The following is a 20,540-nucleotide window of genomic DNA, read 5'->3' on the forward strand; positions in this document are numbered from 1 at the left end:
CATCACCCATTCAATTTCATACAATCATTTTGGCCCAATCCCCAGAGATATTATCCCATATTTAAGTATCACTCAAAACTAATGAAATACCCATGGTTGAGAATATTCACTGCTAATTTATGGACAATATATACATAATAATTATTCCGTCACTTAATAACAAATTCATATAAATAATGAAAAAGTAGTTTCTTATTTTATGTAGGAACAGAATTTGTTTCATGAAATCTCTGACAATCGACAGTCTTGATAATAATTACAAATAAACAAAACTTAACTTATAACTAAATAATTCAATATAGCTACGAATTGTATTAGTTTTGATTTAATTTCGATTGGGACGTATTGCAAAGATACTACTGAACAGTGTTACTTTCTTTACTGAGGTCCCCCTTCAAACTTTTCTAAAGCAGTTAGAGTTGTTGCAAACTAAATCTAGCCAGCAGTATAATCTATGGAATATCTCAAGCACAAATACAATTTTTTTTTATGTCATATTTACCACTATTGAAGAAGCATATGCTTCCTATCGTGATCTATTGGGAGTTCTAGAAAGGATTGCAATTTATTTGCATTGTGCACGTTTTTCAAAACTATCCACAACAAAATCTCTAAACTCTATATTGTATGAATATGAATAGCTATAAACTATATCACAAGGATTAATAATAAAAATATAGTATAAATAAAATCCGATATAGACGTAATCCAACAAAATTAATAGTATTAAAGCTTTATGAAACTTCAAAACATCTTTTGTTTCCTGAGACGTTTGCCCGATAACATGTTTATAAATAATTTTAAAAAACATGATCGGCATTAATTGTTACTATTCAGACAGATATAATGGAAAATTCCACAAGTTGAGAGAATATTTTAACAAAGCGATATTTTATTTTTAATGCAGCGTAACTAAATGTTTAATAAGTACGAGCGTTGTCTATGGAAGGAAATATTAGAAATTAATGGCTGCTTGAATGGTTTGAGTTGGAAGAACTGTCACCACTTAGCGCTAATTTACGACTTGAAAAAAAATTAAACAGTTCTATTAACGAACAGCTCTAAATAGAACACCACAAAAACAATACCCGGCTTTCATATTGACTGTTATATGTTAATTAATCTACAGATGTTAATGTCAGTGACTGTAATGTTATACTAAAGTACAATCTTAATGACTTTTTATTGGCCAGTGATCACCTAATCTATGAAATTTCGACTGCACAAAAAGTTAACATATTTTAACTAATAAGCACACTCAATAAATCTCTAAAAAAATGTAGAAATCAACATAATATATTAAAAGATCTAAAGGGTTTCCAGAAAGGGTATATCTAATTTAAAAGTTAACAATCACAAACAAAATTATTTATTGACAATCTGCCTTCATCTGTTTGCTATTTACATTAATGACCTTCCCCTCCAGATCCATCACTCTCCATACCATATCTATGCAGATGATTTCCAAATATCGCTGTCCTTTCCGCCTTCTGACCTATTACCAGCCACAAAGAAACTTCAAGAAGATTTGGATGGGAATTTTGAATGAGCGAGAGCTAACAAGTTGAAGCTAAATGCGGAGAAGACGAAGGCAATCTTAATAGGCTCCAATCACCTCCTTAAAACTGTTCCTACATAATAGTCCCATCAAATTTTACCAAACCATCAAAAACCTAGGAATAACCTTTGATCAAACGCTTTCCTGGAAAAACCATGTATCAAATATCTCCCGCCTCACCTTTTCCACTTTAAAACGTCTAAATTATCTCCGCCACCTATTTCCATTTGAAACTCGTAGGCTCCTAGTCACTTCTCTAATATTTCTTTACTTTGACTATTGCTGTACGATACATGGTGGCGTATCTGGAGATCTCGAGGCGAAATTAAAACGATTGATAAATTTCTGTGTATGATTTATCTTCGGGATCCCAAGGGTCGCCTCTGTTTCCTCTTTTTATGCAGAGTTGAAGTGGCTTTATCCTTCCTACCGTAGTAAGTATTTCCTGGCATCCTTCATCTTCCCTGTCATCCAATCCCCCCGTCCTTCTTACATCTCCGAGCTCCTTCAATTCAAATCCTCCATTCGTTCTCGGTCTTCAGATTTATATACAAGGGCCCACCTAACCATGGCTTTCGATAGATCGTTGATAATCTGATCCTCATCCTTATGGAACTCCATTCCTTCCAACATCCGTCGCTCCAATACCCCCCCCCCCTACCTTTAAATTCCGCCTGTTCAATCATTTATTATCAATTCAGATACCATACAATTGTAAATCAATAAAATTGTAAATATGTATATAAACTATTATATCATTCTTAATTATTTTCACATCGTTATTCTTTTTTTTATTTATTAATTTTGTTTTTATTCTCCAACTGATTAATGTGAGAAAGTAACTTATCATTAATTTTTATAATGACTATTTATATTTCTTTGTATTTTTGTTTAAGTATCTCCGAGGCTCCTCAGCCCTCATCTGTTGATTTCTCTGTATTATTCTAAAGGGATTCGTCCCAGGATAAATAAAGTATAATTATTATTATTATTATAGAAAATCATTTATCAAAAATAACATTAACTAAATCGCGTACAAAAGGAATGAGATTTTTTTTAAACAAGAGACAGGGCAGTGGGCAGGAGGGCAGATGGTACGATACAGCTCGGTTCTTGGAATTTTATTAGAATTGAAAGCCTTTATTGACCACAGGGTACTTTCGGTATTTTTCTAATAAAAATATAAGTAACCTGCAAAAAAAGGTTCTATGGCTAATAAAAATGAACCGAGCATCCCATTAATTTTAACGTATGTATAAACACATAATCGCAAATAATTAACTGATTCTTTTCAACTAAACAAATAGTTCCTTGCGAAAACATTATCAGAAAAAAAATTTGTCTTCCAAGATAACTAAATAAGTAAATAGTTTTGTCCAGAATATTTTTGTAAATGATAATGCTTTACTAGGTTAATATATAATATTATTTATGTCACCAGTTCTGCAGGAATATAGATTGACTATATCTTCAATCTGTTTGCGGAACCAACAGTGTCAGAGAAGACGGCCTTCGATGACCTCTAAAGTCAACTGAAGGCTTTTACCTCCATGACCTATACAATTATTTATAACTACTGCTTTCTTCTTTAATTAAATTAAAAAATAAAAATAATTTTTGATTTATTGGTATATTGGCTGGTGAATATGTGTACACCTACAACTCAAAAATTAACGCTTGTCCACTTTTGCGACTTTTATTCAAAAATATTGTAATATATAGAGGATAGTGTGTAAACACAAATACAATAATAGCCGAGCAGCTTGGGAAAACGATCTCAGAGCGATGATTGGACACGGGACAACGTAATTCCATTCTTACGCCAAATAGGCAATCAGAACGAATTGACAGAAGATACTTTCAACGGTTGAGATTATTCCAAGTTTTTTGTTTTGTTTTGTTTTTGAGATGTTTTACAGCAAACAATTGCCGAATATAAAAGCTAAAACTCATAAAACATCGAGGACGAGATGACACAATTAACAGGTCAAACATAAGATAAAAACATTTGTATTTTTAGTAGAAATACACCTTAAATATTGTAAACTCTTAAGAATTGATTCTGGAGATGAATACCGAGGTGTAATTAGTTCTCAAGGCAACAAGAAGTAATTGACAACTAATCATGTCCATTGAAAACCTAGTAAGGTGTATCTATCGTACATGTGAGGAATGGGTAAATACTGCCAAGAAAAAAAATATATAAATCTTTGTTTAGGGAATAAATCATTCATTTTAAAAACACGTAATTCATTGGAATGTTCAAGTATTCTGCATTTCAAATACGAACAGGATTGATTGTTATGGAAATTATTCGACTGAATCTTGAATAATTAATTAAAGGGTCTACAAGAATTTATCTGTCGGATTCCCTAACTTTTGAAAAAAAACATTATTTCCCAAGATTCAAAAATACTTTAAAATAAATTAATCAGCTTGAAGACTAATTACGACTTTTTCCTACTGAAATATAATGTATCTTGGAATTTAAACAAGAAACTGATATTTTGAAGTCATAAAAAATTTAATACAAAATAATAAATGCTTGCTAAGTACATTTCACACATATTCATTATAACTTAACATCTATATTTGGCTGACTTCTGAAATCTTAAAAATTGGCAGCTTAATACTTTATAATACTACAATTAATATATATTAAGAAAATCAAAGGTGACCTTCCACTCTCTTAGCATTCCCAGAATCATCTATACACAGATGACCTATAATTTTAATCAATTAATTTCAAGATTTGACTATATGCAGATATAAAGTCTGGGTCATTCTATTCAGAAATATTAAATGGTCCCAAAGAGAAATGTGCTATTAAATAGTTTTTCCGGGAAAGATTATTGTGAATAATTAAAATTTTATGTCATCAGTTGTAAATTATGACCATAATTATTCTCTTCATAAGTTGTATTTAATTACTACATTTTTCCTTCCATCCTCCGCCTTCGATACCAATCTAAACTACAAGTAGACATTAATAGAATAAACACTTGGACAATTAACAATATGTTTACGTTAAATACCAAAAAGACTAAAGCCATCATAATCGGATCTTCCTCTCTCCTTTAATCTATCCCAGGACCTCTCAACCTTATTCTAGACTCTCATCCCATTTCTCACGTCAGTCAAAAACCTCGGAGTTACTTTTGATCTATAATGATCTTAAAATCTATCCTGGAAACCACATATCTTCCAAATTTCGCGTCGAACGACAGCAACCCTCAAACAACTTAATTTGGGTAAACAGAGACCCTCAAATAACCATATATATACATATATCCTTAGGATCTGCCGGCAGACATAACTATGTCCTGCTTTGATTAAAACTTGACTTTAGATGAGGGCACAAAAAAGAAGTCGCTTGGGGCTAGATCTGGTTTGTAAGGCGGATGGTCAAGCAGTTCAAATCATAGTTCGTCGCTTTTCGCCATGGCAAACTGAGGTATGAGAGGTGCGTTGTTTTGGTGAAACAGGATTTTCTTTTTCTGCAAATGTGGTCGTTTTTCCGCAACTTTTGGCTTCAGCTTGTCAAGTAATGATGCGTAGAATCCTCCTGTAATGGTTTTTCCTTTTTGAAGATAGTCGATTAAAATAGCTCCATGACTATCCCAAAAAACACCGCCATCACTTTCCCAACTGAGAACAGTTTTTGCATTTTTTAGAGCCAGTTCCCCCCTTGTTTCGGGCGTATGTCCTCCATGTTGCGTCCGTGTGTGTATCTAAGTTTTATCTACAGCCAAAACTGCGCCAACATAGGAAATGTTCATTCGAACACATTTCTTGTCTAACGTGAGCAAAAGCGGCACCCAACGTGCGGACAGCTTTCTCATATCTAAATGTTGATTTAATATATAACAAACACATTCTTTTGACATGTTCTTAACCTCTGCTATCTCTCTCGCTTTAATTCGGTGGTCGTCTAGCACCATTTGGTGAGCTTTGGCGATGTTTTCGCCCGTAGTTGCTGTTTTTGGACATCCCGAACATTCATCGTCTTCCAAGCTCTTACGGCTACGTTTTAATTCAGCTGTCCAAAATTTCACTGCGGTAAATGATGGTTCAGTGTCCCCCAAAACAGGATACAGCTCATCTTTGATTTGCGTCAAATTATCTAAAAAACAAATATTTAATGACAGCTTGATACTAGATTTTGTCCATTTTCACAAAATCACTAACATCAACTCACTCAAACGACTGTTAATAAACACTGCGCTCCCAAAACGGCTGAAACTTTGGTGGACAACTGTCAACAAAAAAACAACAAAATGCCATCTTCACGTTGCGGTCGGAAACTTTTCAGACCACCCTCGTAGATACGATAAATATTATTTATTTAGTTAGCGTAAAAATGGGTAATAATCATGCCTCGAAATATTATGAAATAATAAAGGGGTTTCCTATATTACAGCCACAATCTATAATGTCAAGCAAGATTGTTGAAGCTGAGTGGCGAAGATAAGACACATCCTGATAAGCACATTCAGCTTCATTGGGAAATTGGAAAGTGGGTTCATCCATTACTCTTGAATAAGCACTTGTAAAAAATCAAAAAGAATTGTGAAACCATCAATCGTATAATATGTACAATTAATTATTATTTTTTTTTTTTTTTATAAATCAAAAACATTCGAGGTGTTTGGTCGTAAAACATGGAACTTCAATTTTTCGTAATTTGAAGTTAGGCATCTGGATTTTTTAAGTTGTAAAACGAATCTTTAGAAAATCTGTTTTTCTAAAGACAATAATGATTATATCAAGTTATGGTAAGTGACTGTTGGTTGAAGGTTTAATACTGTAATAAAAAAAAACTCAGATTTTCATGTATTTTCCGTCAGATATATATTCCATAGATTGTACGGAAGACTAGGGATACTTTGTAACAACCCTACTACCTTTAGGACACTCAGTAGGAAAAGTGACACCACTCAACTGAAACTATCTTTGGAATAAGTACAAATCAAAATAAAATCAACTTTTTTTTGTCAGATGTGCCACTAATAAAGCAAAACAGCGATATAAAATTAATAATGAATACTCCGGGGGAATAAAGATCAATATCAACTTTTAATTAAAAATTTCTCGTTAATTTCATTTTTAAAATTAAGTATTAAAAAGAACAAAATATATTAAATATTAAAACATTTTTTGAAAGTTTCACGAAATGTGGTGTAGAGCATCAAGTTTTTTTTTATTTTCTTTAATCTACATTTTGTTTAGTTTAAATTATTCAATTATGTTGAAGAAACAATTTTGAACTATCTTTTGGTGATGGCAACGCTCGGAGTTTGATGTATTTTCCATCAGATGTATATTCCACATATTTTATCGAAGACTAGGAATAATTTGTAACAACCCTGCTAGCTTTGGGACTGTCTGTAGGAAAAGTAATACCACTCAACCAAACTATCTTTGGAATACGTCCAAACCAATAAAATAAAAAAACTTTTTTTTTTTTGTCAGATAAAAAACAGACACTAATAAAGCAAAGCAGCGTATATAAACTTGTGTTGGCAATTCAATAAATTGGATTAAAAGAATTATTTATTAAAATACAATTGCGAGCCTTGAATGTTGATGAACGAACAAGAATAGCTACTATTAAAAATAAAAAAATAAATAAGCTGAAATAATATAACTGATTCCCTATAACAGGATAATAATAATAATATAAAATTATTGTTTAAAAATTTTATCCAAAGTCATAATAATTATGAAAAGATCAGAAGACCTCACGTTGTGTGACAGTGATCTAAAAAACGAGCTGAACGCCCTTAGCCCGTATGTTATGACGTGTTAACCTTCAATTTAATGTTATTTACAGACTCACTCGTCCTAGTTACAAGATGAAATCTTCCCGCAAGCAATACATTTTTCCTGTGAAATAACAAAGTAAAATAATAAAGATGATAAACGGTAAAAATAACACAATAAAACAGGCAAACGGAGAAATTTTCTAACTATATCCAACATGGAAAAACAAAAGCTTCATCAAAAGTATGTAAGTAAGCTATTGTCAAAATCTTGAATCAGGAGTCATTGAATATAAACGAATTCGATGATTCACCCTTTTCGAGACTGCTGCTAAATTATTAACACCTATTAGGAATGAATGATGGGCTCTACTTAAACTGTTATTGGAAATCAAATTACTATAAAAGTATTTTTAGTCGATCAATAAAAGAAGTTTATCGAGACCCACAAAAATGAACAAGTTCTTTAAATGTCGCAGTGCATAGGCATGTCGGTAAATATAGAGTGGTGTACTCATTCATTTAAAAATGTCACATAGGAATATTAAACAAAGCGTAACTTAAAGATATCTGTCATGTAAATAATGCAACAGTACAAAATTAAAGTACTCGTCTACACGCTGATATCAAACCTAACCTCGTTAAAAATACAACTTAAATAATAATATGAATAATAATTTATGATTAAATACAACAAACAGATAGGAAACATTTAAGTTTATAAATTATTTATTTATAATCTTAATATTTTCTTGAGACTGGTAATTTTTTTAAAATAAATAATTCAAATTTTATCCATTATAGTCTCAAAAACTTTTATTTCTCTTACAAGTCCGACGTTTCGGCCAATCCAGCCATCTTCAGGGACAATCTACTTAATACAACTTTGAAACTATATAATTTAAAAAACTCTAACTCTATGCAGGCTATTCTGCCCAGGTCAAAAACATCAATTTCTAATTAGTCAAATATCCACTCAAAACAAAATCAAAATCATTTATCATCAGACACTATTCCTTAAAACTTAAAACTTTTAAGGAATAGTGTCTGATGATAAATGATTTTGATTTTCTTTTAAGTGAATATTTGACTAATTAGAAATTGATGTTTTTGACCTGGGCAGAATAGCCTGCATAGAGTTAGAGTTTTTTAAATTATATAGTTTCAAAGTTGTATTAAGTAGATTGTCCCTGAAGATGGCCGGATTGGCCGAAACGTCGGACTTATAAGAGAAATAAAAGTTTTTGAGACTATAATGGATAAAATTTGAATTATTTATTTTATAAATTATATTTATACAAGGTTTTTGTATTGAGGTTATAAAGTGCGATAATTTACAGTACTACTATCAAGCAAATCCCGATAGTATGGCAGTATTGCCACGACAGCAAACGTCATAGTTATCATTATCACAGTATATATCACGGATATCGTGGAACCTAGGTTTAACGGTGGAATGTTGTCGAAAACTGTCTTGGTATACACTCTACAAAATCTGGATATGTCAGTTACATTTACATAGGCTCCAAGTTATGTAGGATTCGCAGGAAATGAACCGGCCGATCGAATTGCAAGAGAAGCACTCGCGCTCCCGGGACGGGGTAAAGCAGTTTTAACTTTGTCAGAAATAAGCAAACCCCTCGAAAAATAAATCAAAGATAGATGGCAATCTTTGCGGAAAAGAAGCTCAAGGAGTAAAATAAAAATTATTAAAAAGGACATCAATCCCTTGGGTACCTCAAGCTGTAAATACCGTAGAGATGAGGTCATATTATTAACTAGGCTACATAAATAGCTCACTCAATCCTATCTTATCTTAAAACCAACACCTACGAAATGTAAATATTGTAAATACAATTTGACAATTAGCCATATCTTCCAGGAATGCCATATTTCACGTCACACCTCAATAGCTTAGGATTAAACCAGGATATTTCAAAAACCCTTAGAGTCGATGACAAAACTATAAAATTAGTATTTCAGTTTTTAAATCAAGAGATTTACTGGCAAAAATATAACACTGAACATACAAAAATAATAATAATAATCAATAAAATAAATGTAAGTAAAATTAAATAATAAATAAATAGCGTTGACGACCAGTCATGTTGAACGCCACTAAACAAAAATAAACAAACAAACCTTCTGGATTACAGAAAGACATTATTGAAATAACTGAGGCATTAGGTCATTTCTCTTAAATTCTTAACTAAATACGCATGGTTGGAATCAGCCACCGAGGTTGCTAATAGCTCAGAGCATCTTGAGTAATCGCCCAGCTTTAGAGTTATGCAAGAAATTGCAGTAGTGTTGAGAACGTTCTTTGCAGGGCCTGAAAGAAATTCTTGCATGGGCAATCTCAAATCTTAAACAATATCTGCATGTTTTTCTTTGAACCAATAGGATCTAATAATCAAACAATTCTGTAATTCTAGTGTTGTAACATCTTATATTCAGCTTTCTTTATAATTTTTTATATCAATTTATACAACTGAAACTTATTTCTGCCATCTCATAAACTTATTGTTGCGAATTTAACTTTTATATTTCAATCTATTTTCAAGGAGCTTAACTATAATATGTTCTGGTTCTTTACTATACAACAGAATAAATCCAAAGTATGAAATAGTAATAAAAATGGGCAAATGAAATTTCGAAATAAATGGACCAATAACGAAAAAAAAATATGATGATGTCATCAAGTGGCGTTAAATAAGTAGGCAACAGTTTTATCTTTCTAAATGTTTTAAATTAGATAATATTTTTCAAGATTTAAGACAGATCAAAATGTCCACTTGAGATTAGTCCTTTTGCAAATAAATACCTCTTCTCCTGCATGATGTAGAGGTATTGATGAGGAGTAAAAGGAAAAATGTGCACACCTAACATATTCTAAAATGCACAATTATTATAATTTATAAGTAGATGATCAGGGTTGCGGTCAAAAAAAGAACGAATAGTTTCGACCAACGTTTCGCCCCACTTTGCAGAGCTTCATCAGGGCTAAAAAGATACAAAAAAAGAAAGAAAACTGAGAATATTACAACAATAAGATACAATAAGGTAATTTAAGCAAGGATAAATATTATGTACAAATAAAGTGATAAGAAATTACATATAAATAAAAGAAAATACAATGATAAGAATAAAAAATAAGTAACAATGGCAAGAGTAACAATTTTTTAAAAAATACGTAAAATAATTTTAACATTGTTACTTATTTTTTATTCTTATCATTGTATATTCAAGTTTATTTTATACTAATACAATTTTATGTCTTCCTTTCTTTTATTTATATGTAATTTCTTATCACTTTATTTTTGCATAATATTTATCCTAGCTTAAATTACCTTATTATAGTAATATTCTCAGTTTTCTTTTTTTTTGTATCTTTTTAGCCCTGCAAAGTGGGGCGAAACGTTGGACATTAAAATAGTTTTAAACTATTTGTTCTTTTTTTGACCGCAACCCTCACCATCTACTTATATCTAAATCTTTACGGTCAACTATATATACATATATTATAATTTATGAAGATTGGTCGTTTTTTTAAAATAACCGAGCTCATTACTTATACAGTATCATATAAAATTAACAATTTGAATCTTCAATTCGAGTAACCTTAAAGTAAGATAAGCCCAACGTTCAATTCTTTAAATAAAGGTAGTTATTTTTATTAAAAAAGTATATGAAATGTCAGCCAGCGGAATTCATAAGTGTGACATTGATAATGTTTGATGATTTAAGCCTGTTAAAAAAAACCCATACGTCAAAGTAAATGCAATAAAATTACAAATGATGAAAAAGGGCAAAAAGAAAAAAAAAAGTCAGTATTTTATTTTGCAATCAAATCAATATACTTCTATCAAGAAGGCAATTTATTATATTTACAATATTCCTTTCTAAAGTAGCAGAGAAAACGGGCCTCAAAAACCGTGTGGCCTTGAACGATGGCTGTGGCAACGGGTAAGACGAGCAACTTCGAAAACCTATTTAAAACTTATATGTTTCGTAATATTACTTCATGCCCAATGGTTTTTAAACAATCGAACACACAATTATTTCACAATGTTTTTGATGATAAGAAAAATGTTTATATAATATAATTTAAGGGATAAAGTTGGCACAATACTGAGAAATAAAAATATACATTTTCTAAACAGCCTCTAATGACCCTAGAGGCATAAGGATTATTTTGAAAATGTCTATTACCTAAAAATCAGAGCTGTTTTTTTTTCTCATTCTTCACTACCGAGGTAGTTTAATTGTATTCGTGGAGGAATTAAAAAAAAAAAAAAATAGGTTTCCTTAGAATCAAAAATTTTCAATTGCGTTTTTCGTTATAGATTTGGTTCAGTGTTTGAAGTCAAACTTGTGTTAGGGCAATCAGATCGTGCTGTAAATAAATGTAGAATCAATTCCAACAGATTTCGTCGACATTTTCTTACGCATTCGTAAACATATATTGCACGGCACAGTTATGTATAAAAACGGTTCAATTTGGCCGAAATTTGGAGAGAAATTAGGGATTAGTATTAGCATGAACTGGTATAGTTTTAGAAACTTTCATTTAATACTTTTGCTTTCGCAAATATATTTTCCTTGATATACCAATATTTAGAAAACGGCTAGTCTGGTTAAGCTTAAAGTTGGAAATTGGTGCAGACTGTTTGGCATCAATTTTATTAAATTTTACAGATTAATTTCGCCTATCTATACAAAAAAACTAATTTCTATTGGCATGCCCAACAGATTAGAACTATTTACTATTCCAACAGATAAGAACTAAATATAAATAGGCTTCAACACCGGCTTATGCCATAGATTTATTCTCAAACATCAACTCATCAACCTATAAATATAAATAATTAAGTATCCAATAGAAATACGCAGAAACAGGATAGTTTACAAAAAAAAAAAAAAAAATTCAATAAAGAAAATATGGCAATAAAATAGAAACAAAAGTTAGAAATAAGGAAATTATATATGCTGACCAATGTACTTGGCAGAAGTTTTTAAATACAAATTAATTTAAAATAACTGGACTTACAAATGAATGTGTCAGTCCATTTCATTTTAATTTTAAAGTGGGAATTTTATTTTAAATTTTAAAGTGGTAATTTTATTTTATATTTTAAAGAGGGAAATTTATTTATCTAATCTATCACAAAGACCATTTACTTATCGCACTTTACTCATTTTAGATCTGTATCGTTTCAATATTTACTCAATTTTATTCTCTTTAGGAATTGAAAATCTCCATCAGGACACTTTTTTTCTTTAGTAGAGTTTTTTTTTTACTTTTTCTTTCCAATTAAACTGCCTTTGTACGTACAAGATATTTATATTAATCCGAATTGTTATGTAGAATTCCTTAATAGTGAAGTTCGCTATTTATTAGTAATAGTGATCAAAATGTTGATATATATACATAATATACATATTGTTCTGAATTTCACATGTAATCACAAGGCTCGTAAAATGTTAAGGCATACAACATAACTTGTAAACCTCAAAATATTTTGAGCCGAACAGCCAAAGCGTTAACTATGATAATAACTTCATAGCATTCCTAATAGGAACGTTATTTATAATAGCTTCAGATATTTTGAGAATCGCGTGAAAAAGTAATTGAAATGTCAAAAAAGGCATCTATGGCTTACTTATAAGATTTGTTTTTATTAGTTTAACCGACTGTTAAGAATATTTTCATCTTCGTGTCATTTAGACATCACTTGTACAACCAAGGATCCTTTTCTGTCTTTTCCTATAATCTAAAAGGGTCTCCATTTCTTATCTAGTAATTTCATCTGTTGTATATTTAGTTAAGAAATAATTTACCAAATGCAAAGACTAAAATATAAATTTAATGCAACGACATTAAAATACATGCTTATAAAATTAGGATTTATTCCTGTTTAGATGTGTTATTGAATTATAATAATATCAATAGTATTTATTGAGGTAAAACATGTTTAAAAACAAACAAACAAGTAAATCTCTAATTATAAATATAATGAAGAAAGGTCAAATAAAAACTGAGCAAGGTGATAAGGTCTAGGGCGCCGTAAGCAAGAGCACCAGCCAATTTTAGGCTGTCGTAGGTCACTAATAGATCGGATCTGACCATCATTCCAACACCGTTTTAGAACTTTCCATCAAAACATTTTTGTTTATAAAACAAACATATCATTATAATTAAGATTATAATATTGTTTTTATCAGTGGTTATAAAATATATTTGAACAACTACAATTATAATGTACTTATCATATTGACCAATACAATATGATAAGTACATTATAATTGAACAACTACAATTATAAAACAGGTAAAAAAAAAAGTATGCATTTATAATTTAAGAATTATATTTTGATTTTACTTAAACATCGAAATATATCTGTCAACTGAAAGATTTGTTCGGAAAATTAGATGCTTTGCCACGGTGATTAATTTAGTAATATCTGTTTTGAAACGAGTGAGGATTAATTTCAACTTTAAGTAGTACGTGAAAGTTATGTGATGAGCGGACGGCACCAATTTTTTTGTTTTAGTTCAATCATTTCTTTGTATTTTTGACACAAGGTATCGTTTTAATTTTTTTCTTTTTACTAGAATTCAGTAATTACATTTTTTTATGGTATTGCTCTCAAAGTAAGTTTTTCAATTTTTTTATTCTCTTCAGTTTTTAATAGAACCATTAGGCATTGAGAAACATTCTTTTATGGACTGAAAAGAAAACGATAAAATATACTTTGTATAATTAATAAAATAATTCAGAAATTAGTTGACGTTTTGTGGAATTTGGTCAATTTTTAAGAACTTAAGAAGTGACTATTGTAGAGCTACTCATGTTTGGTTTAAACTTGATGTAAATTTGATCGACTTTAAACATGATGAACTGTTTAAGAAAGTAATAATAAGAAGTAAAATTTAGATTGAAATATAAAAATCGTTTTAGTTTCTATAAATAGCAAACTTTATGAAGTGAAACCATTTTTCTAGCATTAGTCATTATTAAAATTAAGAATTCTACATCTAGAGCCCAGACCCAAGATGTATCTCGACCTATGCAATCAAAGGATAGCTAACCATATTTTAATAATAAACACAATATTGCTCTCTATACAAAGGACATATACCGCTCATATCTACGTATAAGGGACTATATGGATTCGTTAGAAATGGTCCCAAATATACGAAAAAGTAACATTTAATTAATATTTATAATCATTACATACCCTGAGTAAACTTTTAATTTAAAATAAATCTATTTATTAAAGGAGTCAATTAATATTTTAATAGTATATTATTATATAATAATATTAGCGAGCTAAATTATAACTAAACGAAGAGACAACGCATTTGCAACGCGCTTTTTTACTTTATGGTAATTTCATATTTGTTTCTTTTAGGTAGAAAATTCCAAAACTCCGTAACACAATTCTATATTTGCTACAGGAAAATTAATGGGTCACGCATTACCTAATTGAAAAAATATATGATTCATATTCAGCAAATGTACTGTAAGTAATAATCGTATACATAATCCTGTATTATTATATTTTTATCTATTATTATAATAATAGTTTTTATTTTTTTTTAAATTATCTAAAAGCATTTGTGGCCTGGTAAGGACTGACGCATGCAGTTCCAATTTTGGGGAAAATCTTGGCGGCAATATCAAATCTATGTTTAATCTTTCTACACAGTTTGAAAAAACCTCTTAGTTGATGTGTCGAGTCATTTATATATACATGACACATGTTTTTTGAATCGTGTATCACGCACAACACAATAAAATAAATTATACAAAAAGAGGTCGAGAGACACAAACTTGAGATATATTGCTATTCAGAAAAAAATAAATAAAGCTGTTATATAAAGTAAAAAAAAAAAAATCTTGAAAATATAAAATATAATATATTGATGATAAATTTAAACAACCAAATTAATGCATTTGAACAATATTGAACTATATTGCTGTTTTACTTGGATATTGGCAACAACTTGAATTGAACATATTTAAAAAAAAAACCGTGAGTCCGTGAGGATAAACGTGTCTTACTACATACTAAGGTTTGGAGCTATAAAATGATCAGGTTCGTAGGCTTGAAATTAAAAATGTTTGTCTACCATCATCAAGCAGCCTGAATGAAAAATGAAAATCAAGTAAATACGATATAGTCAAAGAAACGAGGCAAAAAAGAATCAAACATGAAGGAAAGATCTGACAGTTCTAATTGTTTTTATATATGGTTTGGATTTGAATTGAAATTAAAAATCTTAATTTTCGATTTAAAAAAAAAATTAATAAACCTTATCTACACATAATTTCGGAAACTTTTAACATTGTACATATTTGTTTTAAAGAAGAGTTAAATTTGTAAAAAAATTGACCTTGTCAAAATAACATTTACGTTTAACAAGACCCGAGAAACAGTTTATCAACAAACAGTATATAAAAAAACCGTGCCCGTGCAGGCCTCGGCGTTTCGCGCCGAGGCGACATATTTCCGTGACAACGTATACTCTATGCTAATATTACATAAATATAAATTAAAATCAATCCAATGTTATATATTTGAAATAATAAACCAGTTCACATATTGAATTCAGATATTTATTTTTGCTTGGTTATACATTAATTAATTTTTATACATATGATATAATATCCATATGTTAAACGAAGTCAATTTCCGTTACGGGACACTTTTTCTAACATGGCATCCCGCAAAATGATTTATAAGACGTTGTCACGTCAAAAAAAAAAAATTACCATTCAGTGACATTATTTTATCGAGTGTCATGGAAACTGCTATTCCTACAAAGATCTTTGTAAATTACTTCAACGTGAATATAACAAGCTTCGTTTTGAGTACATATAGACGTTTGCTAAGTCCTTTTCTCAAGATATCTCATTATCGACAACTGTAGCACAATGTAAACATTTTGTAACAATATGACATACATATATATATCTTAATTAAATGACATAATCGTTAATAGTTTATTATCAATTAAATTATTGAAATATTATCGATATCAGATATTTTTATTACATTAGAGAAGCATAAAAAATTTTTATGAGATTTTGGCATTGTGCAACATTAGTCGATAATGAGTCATCTCATTATCAATCTTGGGAAATCTGTTATCTCAAGAACTATTTGAAATATATACGTCAGTAAGCACTCAAAGTAAAACTTGTTAAATTCACTTTAAAGTAGTTTATATCATCTGCCTGGGAACAGCGATTACCATAGTATTTACCAAAACAATTACATAAAATAATGTCACATTTTTCCATGAGAGGTTCCTGGATTAAAAGATAGTACCGTAGACTGGGTTTATTTTCTTAACTAAATTTCTCATACGAACTGTCCCAAAGCTAGTAAAGTAATCTTGAGTATAAATTAATCCATCTACGGTACAATCTATGTAATAGATTAAATATAAAATTAAAAAAACAAAACAATTTTTTTCGGTTATATTGGCCACTATCAAAGAAAATCATCCATGAAATGTATATTAACTATAGAATATTTTTTTAATTAAGAAAATTGACAGCAAACTGAAATTATGTAATAAGTAAATATAATACAATTTACTATGTTAAATTATTTTTAATATTAATAAAAGAAAAAAATTACTTCTGGCTCCTCTTTGGCAATTGTTGTCATGGAATTCCGGTAGATGTTAGGACAAGATGAAACACGGAGGCGATATTTACCCATGTTGAGAAGAGCACCCCGGTACATCACAGAGTTTCTAAATAAAAATAAAACAATTCATTAAAAAAAAGACAAATAAACATTAATGGCTAATAAAGATTTTTATTCCATACCAAGAAACAAAGTATGAGAAGTAACTACTTCAGAAAAAAAAAAAGAGAGTTCTACATAGATCCATGACTTCACAACAATTTAAATGTTAAAAGAAGAAATAATGAGGAAGATGGTGAGGGTTGCGGTCAAAAGAGGAACAAAAATAGTTAACAACAATTTTATTATTTACTATTTTATAGTATTACCTATTTTTATTTCTCTTTTGACCGCAACCCTGGCTATCTTCTACTTAATTTGAAATTATAGAGTCAATTATTTATACATAAAAAGGAGAAATATTTTGAAATCAGCAAATGCAGCACCGAGGGCACGTAACCTCGTCCCATGTTTGTTTAGACTATTTGAGAAGGAAATGTTTAGAGGAGGCATAAAGAAAATAGGGTCAGTCCTAGTGCTCTACAGGAATCTTGAGGCTGAACACCATTTTCGCTTCTTCTAACACCATATTTTAACAGCACGAATTTCAGAGAAAAGGAAGAACAGATAAAAAAAAAAATAGGTGGCTGACGAAAATAAAACTATGATAAGAAGGAAATATGGCACACTACACTATCTTTTTAAAAACAGGAAGGGGATTTGATCTCGAGCAACCAGTCCATAGATAACGAAATAAATGAAAGAAGTGTACAGACAGAAAGGTTAATATGGTATAAAACTACACCATACCTTTCCAAAATAACTCTGACGAATCTTGGACCTTCGAAGAGAGTAAAAAAATTAAGCGAAATTCGATGACAAAAGAAAAAAATTTGGGATAAAAAAGAATGAACAAAGTTGTGACTCGACAACAATCTTGTAACTTTGTTTTTAATATTTGTAAAGTATAATCTATAATTAAATAATGTTAAAAAAAAATGCAAATTTACTTTTGTTAGTACATAATACTAAGTTTTTTTTTTTTTTAAATAGTTTTCTTTCTGTAATAAAAAATGCACAATACAAAGTACTATTTTGTTTTTTCCCTTGAAAAACAAATTACTTGTTAATATTTTGTATTTCGTTGCTTAAAAACATAAAATACATTTTCTATATTTCGTTCGTTCGATTATAATATATTTTTTGTGTTTAACATTTTGTCCCTCCACCCAAAAAAAGATAAAAATATATATTTTAACTTACATTTGTAAATACTTTGGTTGAAATATTGCCTGACTCTGAAATTACTGATGAACAATGGCATTTCGAATCATATATACTTATTGCAAGCGAACTTATTTTATTTATTTTTTAACTTAGTTTTTTTAAAGAGTTGAGATGAAGAGGAAGTCATAAATTCAACTTAAAAATGTAAAATGTCTGTAATAAATATGTTTCCCAAAACCTCCAAGCCACTTGAATATCCATCTTCCTACCGTCCTATTTCACTAATGCCCATTATGGGCAAAATCCTAAAAAAACTTTTATTAAAACGCCTCTATCCAATCCTTGACTCATACCATGTTATTCCTGACCACCAGTTTGGATTTAGAACATCCCATTCTACCATACAACAGTTTCATTTAGTCGTTGATGTCATATCTTCCACATTGGAGCGCGGAATGTACAGCACGGGAGTCTTCCTCGATGTTGAACAAGCTTTTGATCGAGTCTGGCATCCAGTTCTCCTCTATAAACTTCGTCAATTCCTTAGGACTCCATCTTGACAAGATACTTACATGGAATCCACATACAAGACTGAAACGACAATAAACTGCTCGCACATTTCGATTGCTACAACACCTTCTTGACAAACACTCTAAACTACCCATTCACAGTGAGCTTCAGGCAAACACATGACATCACCGACGACACCGCCTTCAGCGGACCCGGCAATATATCTGGCAAAACAAGATGCTTTAATCGCCGGCATATGTACATATATTTTTCCTTTGTATATATTGTAATTTGTTTGTTTTCATTTGTTTTAGGAAGTAAGAAAAAAAAAACCCATTCACTATAAAAAATTATTATACACTACGATAATCAGACCAATTTGGACATATAGAATTGAGCTTTGGGGCTCTACCTAACCATTAAATTCTTGCCGCATCCAATCCAAAATCCTACGTAAATCCTTGATCCTCCTTATTACGTTACGAATAAACTCATCCACAAAGATCTTAACATCCCATTCGTTGCAGATTTGGCCCAAGAACGATATGAGTCTTTTCATTCCAAGCTCCTTATCCACCCTAATCTATTAGTTCTTAATCTCTCATCCTTAAAAATTTCTGATAATCCAACGAGGCATCTGAAAAGAAGATGGCCACGGGACCTTCTAATTTAAATTAATGCTTGAAGTACCACTAATGGGTGGTTCCTTCCCAAGATTTTCAAGAGTAAATGAAACAGTCCACAGATTTACTTATTGTATTTCTAATTTATGCAGTTGTAAATTACATTAAATAAATAAAAAAAAAGGTAAAATAGTGAATTTTTTAATAGTGGGTACATCAGACTAAAAAAAAATTAATTTTGAAATGGAAATGTTTCAAAGAATGTAATATAGACTAGGTTAAAATCTACTGGGGTCATTCTACTATAGCTAACGAGGCTGTCGCTAACTCCAGTCTACGGTAGTACAAAATAATTCAAATACGAAACAAATTTTTTTTTTTGTCAGACTTACCACTATCAAACCAAAGCTGTTGATAGATAAACAGAACAAAGGTGTCATGAGGTAATTTCACGTAATTTTTCTCTACATTGTAGATCATAATAATCATAAAATAAATTTTTTATTCGATTAAAATGTTTTTTTTTTCTCAAGCTTTTACCAAAGAATTATTATTTATTTTAAATAAAATTGGTTTAATAGCTCGGTGGGGATAGTCTCTTTAAAACATCGGAAGAACTACATATGATATAATAATTAACACATCCAGAAATAAAAATAGTTTTATTATATCTTTATTTTCAAGATTTCAAAAAAATCATTTTTTTATGATCGAAAACTTTCTATTGTTATCAGAAGATACTTTTATATGTCGTCTGGTACAGTCAGCAGCAATCTGCCCGGAAGTGCTTATCTATTTTCCTGCCGAACGAAAATATGATTTATGGAACAAATGTCAGAGAAAATCATAATAAAAATAACTAAAACCAATAAATGCTTCATTCCAGATCAGCTGCGTTAAGCAGTTATAGAAGGATGAAGGAACTAAATCTCCAAAACATGAAGAGTTGAAAAAGTGCTATATTGACGTTTTCCTGAGATTATTTTTTTTGAAATTGATAGATTTATTTATTGATAGATATTACAATCTGCCACACAGTTGTGGGCAATAGGTAATATTGATGAATGATCTCATACAAACTAAAATAAAAAAAAAATAAAATAAAATAGATAAGTAAAAAAAAAAAAATAATAATAATAATAAAATAAAATAAAAA

At 30.1% G+C, this 20,540-nt stretch overlaps 1 protein-coding gene across 1 annotated transcript in view; it reads right to left on the bottom strand.

The window, feature by feature from the left end:
- chk (chaski) overlaps window positions 1-20,540 on the bottom strand; it is a 79,508-nt gene that overhangs the window by 25,147 nt on the left and 33,821 nt on the right. Inside the window, exon 6 of the mRNA XM_014435227.3 lies at window positions 16,974-17,091. Within this exon, the coding sequence (XP_014290713.1) occupies window positions 16,974-17,091 (118 nt within the window). The remainder of the gene's footprint in view (window positions 1-16,973; window positions 17,092-20,540) is intronic.

Source organism: Halyomorpha halys, unplaced genomic scaffold (genome assembly GCF_000696795.3).
Source record: "Halyomorpha halys isolate HHAL.00 unplaced genomic scaffold, Hhal_1.1 Scaffold1539.1, whole genome shotgun sequence".
In the NCBI taxonomy this organism is placed as follows: domain Eukaryota; kingdom Metazoa; phylum Arthropoda; class Insecta; order Hemiptera; family Pentatomidae; genus Halyomorpha; species Halyomorpha halys.